General features: G+C 45.1%; 1 protein-coding gene across 2 annotated transcripts in view; it reads right to left on the reverse strand.

The window, feature by feature from the left end:
* Positions 1–1,692, reverse strand: part of Klf9 (Kruppel like factor 9) — a 26,444-nt gene extending 24,752 nt beyond the window's left edge. The window contains exon 1 of one of the 2 annotated variants that reach the window (XM_015492915.2): positions 253–1,688. In XM_015492915.2, coding sequence (XP_015348401.1) covers positions 253–757 — 505 coding nt within the window. In that variant the 5' untranslated portion in view covers positions 758–1,688. Of the gene's footprint in view, positions 1–252 lie in introns of both variants that reach the window. The other variant, XM_015492916.2, reaches the window with a different exon arrangement.
* Between the last annotated feature and the right edge of the window lie 5,157 nt (positions 1,693–6,849).

A 6,849-nucleotide genomic window follows, 5' to 3' on the forward strand; every position in this document is an offset into this window, starting at 1 on the left:
ATCCCCGCCAAGCCACGCAAAGCACTCGCTCTGCCCGCCAGTGTAAGGCTCTCCGTGGCTTCTAGACGCCAGAGACAATTAAGGAGAGAGTGAGCTTTCCACGTCTGCACGACTAAATTATTAAAGAGTTAAACAGCATCTTATCCAAAATGTTCGCACCCTCGAAGCCGAGTGCGGTGTCCTGAACGCCAAGGTACACTGCCTGGCCAAAGGTTAACCCCAGAGCGCGGGGGAAAGGACGAAGCTGCTAACCTGTATGCACTCTGTAATGGGCTTTGAGATGGGAGGATTTTCCATAGACTTTCCCACAGCCACTGTAGGGGCACTTGTGCCTCTTTTCGGAGGCGTGTTTCCCTTTCGCAGCCACTCCAGGGTGGAGGAGGGAGAGCGGGCTGGGCGCGCTGCCAGGATCCTGTCTCTCCTCCGGGCTGTGGGAAGGACTCGACCCAGATTCGGTGGTCACGTCGCTGTCGGATCCCATATCCTCATCAGGACTCTCCAGACTGTCGCTGCACACCGATGGGGTCTGAATGGGTCGGTACTTGTTCAGATCCAACAAGCTCTTGGCAATGGTGACCAGCGTGCAGTAATCCTTCCAGGTGTCCCCCGGGTCACCGTGTTCCTTGGTCACCTCGCGCTCAGGTAGTCGCAGCCGCTCGGTTTCTGGAGCGCCCCCATGCTCCGACACCGCAGCGCGGTTCGAAATGGAAACCAGACACTGGGCAGCCACAAAGTCCATGTAGGCGGCCGCGGACATGGTGCGGGAGACAGCAGCCTCGGAGGCGCGGTCAAAGTTGGAGGTGGCTGCGGAGGTTCGGCTCTGGCTGCCCTGGCCTCGGACGACTAGCGCGGCGCGGCGCGGCGCGGCGGCCAAGGGGGCGGGGGCGGGGGCGCGGGGCGCTTCCGACTCGCTAGAGCGCCGAGGCGACCTCAGCCCCTCATCTTTACGTAACCGTCAGCGCCTCCGCACGCAGCATCCACGGCCCGGGTCTCCGCCGCGCCTCTGCCTCTCGCCACTGTCCCTGCCCTTCTCCGGGCGCGATCTCCACGACAGGCGCGCCGGCCCCTCTAAGCCGGCTCCCTTGGAAAGATGCCACACGTGGCGGTCGCAAGTTTAAACGACTGAAAACGCCCCCGAGGCGCTGGGAGAGGAAACTGCAAGAGAAGCACACGCCCTCGGCCGCCTCACCGTCGAGCCGAAGCCCTTAGACATTCACCCCACCACCCCGACGCGGGTGGCAAGGACCGGACCGAGCGAAAGGTCTAAGACACACTTTTCCCCCAGTCCACTGACGGCTTCTGAGCCCCTGCTCTGGCCGGTCCGCACCGTTCCGGCATTCTCTCGCTCAGTAACAATTTCGCAGAATCCCATCACGTCACAATCCAAACCCCCTCCAATTGGCCAGTGGGGAGGGTGATTCAACTCTGTTTACTTTCTCCCCCTGCCAGTCAGAACGGCCTTTCGGTGGAGAGGTGCGTCTAGAACTGAGGCGTGCGGCCAATCCGACTGTTCCGTTCCACTGCCTCGTGCTACCCCTACAGTCTCGAACGCTGACATTTAAAAGGGTAACGGCCGGGAGGCAGGGAAGAAGCGGCCGCTCATCCTTGGGGGTGCTGCGGGGTCCGACCGCCGGTCCAGGCCTCCTGGCTCACCGGCCAGTTTGCAGAGCTTCGGGACACTTCCTCCCTAGTCAGTTGCACTCGTCCTGTGACAAAAGACAACTTCAGTTTTGGTTTTCCAGCCTGCAAACAGTTAAGTGACTTCCTGCAAACGCTACAGTCCCAGCAACCAGCCTTCCAATCAAAAGTAAGTTGGTTGATGTCACTGGCATTCGCTCAGCCAATCAGAAGGACGTTCCGAAAGCAAGCGCTCTACACTTGTAAACGCGCAGAGCTGTAGTGAAACTGGACACATCTTTGTATTTTGTGTTGCTGGTAGTGAAGTTGAGCTATAGATGGGAGGACAGTGATGAGTAAGTGCAGTGTGAGTCTATAATTCTTTTAAAGCCCTCAATATGTCAGGACAAATTGTCCAAGAATAAACACAAATGAGAAAGCATCAATTCATTTTTTTTTTCATTTTTGTTTTTTGGATGCAGCCTACTTTGGAGCAATTGTTTAAAAAGTCTCCCATCCAATACATTAATTATAAGCAATTCATACTTTAAAAAAAAAACAGCTAACAAAAGTTCTTGTTTTAAAACATGGACTTTGTCCAGATTGAAACACTCCATTTTTGTTTTTTGCCCTGTCTCACTACTTCTATTTTTCTGGTGCAAGTTAGTCTAAGTAAAGCTTTTTTTGTTTTTTGAGTCCCTGGCCTTGTGCATGATAGAGAAGTGCTGTACCCATTGAGCCATTTCCTTATCCCTTTAGTATTGTTTTGCAACTATTTTAACCCACCTTCACATAAATGGAGACACCCCCCCCAAAAAAAAATCCCTAATTTGTACTTAAAAAAAAAAAAAAAAAAACACCATTTTCTCTCCAGAGATCCTGGCATGATTGTTAGGGCCTGTTTCCTTTCCTTTACTTTAGAAATGTGAAGACTGACTCAGAGAAGGTAGACAATGACAGATTTTAACAGAACTAAAATATCAATCTCCTGATTATGGTTCTTTCTGCTTCACCAACTGAATCCTTTGGTTTGTGAAACATTAACTGTGCTAAACAGAGTCTTAGGAACTGGAACCAGCCAGAAATCCTTAGCATTGAATACTGTGGCATTACTTGATCAACAATTAGTGTGGGTCTTAGAGTCTGATTAACTCAGTTTGCTTCTCCCCCTCATGAATGTGGGGTTGTTTTCCATCTTGATAGCAGTGAAAAGAATCTAAGGCTAGTGTCTCTTGCAGGAGGCATCCTGTCAACACAATTGATTAAAAATACATTTACTTTCCTGCCTGTGAGAGGTACCTGTTTCTATGTGATGCAGATTCAGTGAGATCCAACTCTGAATCTCACTGGCTGTTAAACTTTGTTAACAAAGTTTGAGAAAGTTACGCCAGGTTCTTGGTCTCCAAATGAAAGGTCTCAAATTAACCCTTCCAATTTGCAGACTAGGGTAGTTTATTGTTTATTTTTAATTTTTTTCATGGCATAGTATTCTTTTCATTTTTTAAACTTTATTTTACATTTTGAAATCCTGAGGATTTAACCCAGGAGCTTTCTACCATTGAGCTAGACTATACCACTAGTCCTTTTCTTTTCTTTAATTTTTATTTTCAGAGAGGGTCACACTAAATTGTCCGGGCTGGCCTTCAACTTGCAATCCTCCTGCCTCAGTATCCAGAGTAGCTGTGATTAAAAGCATGGGCCATCAGGCCTGGCAAGGAGAGTTTATTTTTGCTTTTAAAGTGGTACAGGAGCTGGGCATGGTGGTGCAAACCTGTAATCCCAGCAATTTAGGAGTCTGAGTCAGGAAGATTGCAAGTTCCAGGCCAGCCTCAGGAATTTAGTGAGGACTGAGCAGCTTAAGGAGACCCTGTCTCAAAATAAAAAATAAAAAGCACTCGCGACCCAGGTGTGGTGGTGCATGCCTGTAATCCCAGTGGCATGGGAGGCTGAGGCAGAAGGATCATGAGTTCAAAGCCAGCCTCAACAATTTAGGAATGCACTTAGCAATTCAGTGAGACCCTGTCTCAAAATAAAATACAAAAAAAAAAGGGCTGGTACGTGGCCCAGTGGTTAAGCACCCCTGGGTTCAATTTCCAGTACAAAAAAAAAAAAATTCCCACGAGTCAAAAAACACTGGGTATGTTGTATAGTGGTAAACACCCTGGGTTCAATCTTTAGTACCAAAAATTTAAAAATTAAAAAAAGTGGGGCTGGGATTGTGGCTCAGCGGTAGAGCGTTTGCCTAGCATGGGCGGGACCCGGGTTCAATTCTCAGCACCACATAAAAATAAAGGCATTGTGTTGTGTCCATCTACACCTAAGAAATATTTAAAAAAAAAAAAAAAAGGGCTGGGGATGTGGCTCAAGCGGTAACGCACTTGCCTGGCATGCGTGCGGCCCGGGTTCGATCCTCAGCACCACATACAAACAAAGATGTTGTGTCCACTGAAAACTAAAAAAATAAATATTAAAAAAAAAAAGTGACATAGGGAGGACATTGCAGTAGGTGATCACATGGTGAAGCAACATGTAGAAATATGATGCTGGTCAACCAAGAGCATTATCACCATCACCAGAATTATTCCAACCCCTTTCATGGAGGGCTTGTTCTGTGCCAGGCCCAGTACCAAACACCTGATGTGTATCCTTCCAACAACCCCAAGAGGTAAGGATATCATGGTTTGCTAAAGTGAAGCCATCATGGAGTTTTTACAGTCTAATCCCCTTAATTTTAGACATAAATTCACTGAAGCCCAAGGGAGTTTGCCTACTTCATGATTTTTCTGGGACAAACTTTGTCCCCTAGGATACATGATTACTTAGAAATTATATTTTTGCTAGGTACATTGGCCCAAGCCTAAAATCCCAGCAACTAGGTAGGCTGAGGCAGGAGGATGCAAGTTCAAAACCAGTCTGGGCAATTTAGGGAGACTCTGTCTCAAAAACCAAACCAAACCAAACAAAAAGACCTGGGGATATAGCTCAGAGACAGAGTGAGTGCTCCTGGGTTCAATCTCCAGTAACACACACAAACAAGAAAGACAGAAATTGCATCTTGCTTCTTTGAGGCCCAACAAAAATACCAATGGGATCTCTTCAGGATCCTTATGATCATGGTCCACACCGCCCCCCAGACGAGTATTTATCTGACATCTCACTAGTGAAGTAGATGCCACCTCAGGCTTGGGCCTGGTCGACTATAGATAGCTATAGGATTAACATCAGCATATTCCAGAAAAGTAAAGTCTGTATTTTTCCTTAAAGATTGTGATCCAGGAATTTGAATATAACAATCACCTTAGGGTTTTTGTTTGTTTGTTTTTTAGTACTAGGGATTTAACCCAGAGGCACTTTACCACTGAGCTACATCCCAGCCCCTACTCTCCAGCCCCTTTAAATTTTATAATCGAGACAGGGTCTCAGTAAGTTGCTAAAACCCGCCTCAAACTTGTGATTCTCCTGCCTCAGTCTCCTAAATTGCTGGGATTATAGGTGTGCATCACTATGCCTGGCAATCACCTTAGGTATTAAATATATATAAACTTTTCCTTGTTTACACTTTTCTCCTTAATTCTCACTAATTTCACTTTGTTTGCACTGAACATAAACCCTGAAGTCCCTGATTTACTCATTTCAGAGTTATAAAATAAGCTAATAAAAATTTCATCTATATGAATTCCTTTTACACATTTACAAACATAATTGTTGCTTGACTTGATTAAGAGAACAGTGAGCTAGACATGAGGAATGCAAAAAAGAGTATTTTCCATGGGACTTACACATTAAAAAACAGTTGTATTTAAAATAACATCACAAATAATTTCTACATCAGAATTTTTTTCTTACATTTTCAACAATGAAGTTTCCTTGCTGTGTTGGAATGTATTATAATAGTTTTATAATTTTTTTGTACTAAGAATTGAACCCAGGGGCACTTAAACATTGAGTCCTTTTTATTTTTTATTTTGAGATAGTCTTGCTAAGTTGCTTAGGGCCTCACCTAGTTGCTGAGCCTGGCTTTGAACTTATGATCCTTCTGCCTCAGCTTCCAGAGCCACTGGGATTACAGGCACGAGCCACATACCCAGCCTAGTTTTATGATTAAAAACAGTTTATGTTGTTTTACTAGCATGTGGCTATCTCAGTTGTTTTGGGGAAATATCCTTAATTAATATGAATCATTCTTAATTAAAACAAATAATTTTCCAGTAATGTATACATCATAAATATGAGATGTTTTTCCTTCCAAATTAATCTTTACAAATATACATTTCAAATCCACATACACCAACTGAAAGAAGCAAGAAAATTCAGACTGTGCTTCTAGTTTATGCGTTTTTCTTTCTACATTCTGCTTAAGTCTTGCTTTATTATCCAAATTCTGAAAATGAAGCCTTATGAGCCTGTAGCCAGAACTATGAGCCTTTTTTGTGTGTGCATTCTAAAATAATTGTCATTTTCATCTGCTAATAAGAGATAGTGCCTACAGTGTATGTACACCTTCCCACATGTGTCGCCAGTTAGGGGTACTGACCTCCTGGGCCTTGGATGAACACTGTGACCTCAGTCAACCTCCCTTGAGCTATTTCCTTAACTGTGAATTGATAGGATTAGATTAATACATCTCCATAGCCCCTTAAACTCCAAATACTCCCAGGGATCTTTGAAAAATCCTAGGGAAAAAACTGGAGCAAGACCTGAGTTATTAAATACCATCTCATCTGCTGTGCACTTACAAACGCTGTTCTTTATAGCAGTGAAGGTCAGAGTATCTTAAATCAATATTTAATGAGATGGCAGGCACAAATATAAATTTGTTCAGAATCTTTAACTTCATGGCTTCTTTTTTCTTTTCTCAAACTGGTTTGTAGAAAGTGGCCTGGAGACTGAAAAAAATCTATTCTTTCACCAAGGTAAGCTTTCCACCCTAACCGGCACAAAGGTTCTTTCCTGGCTGAAGGTTTAAGAGATTCCTGGGCCACGCCCCTGGAGATTTTTTTTTCCAACCCAGACGAGGGCAGGGTTTCCCCACCTTGCTAGGTGGAGCTAATTACCTGGCGTTCAGTTTGACCTGCGTGTTGTGGGGTCTCTTCCCTGCTTAGGGCCCAGAATTCAGGCTTAAATCCTATTTTGTAGGTATTGGGTTCTGCCGATTTTGGCTTTTCTCACTCTTTCCTGCTGGGAGACGTGGACCATGCTGGGCAGAGCTGCCAGCCTCCAGGCGGGAAGGAA

Source organism: Marmota marmota, unplaced genomic scaffold (assembly GCF_001458135.2).
Source record: "Marmota marmota marmota unplaced genomic scaffold, marMar, whole genome shotgun sequence".
Taxonomy (NCBI): domain Eukaryota; kingdom Metazoa; phylum Chordata; class Mammalia; order Rodentia; family Sciuridae; genus Marmota; species Marmota marmota.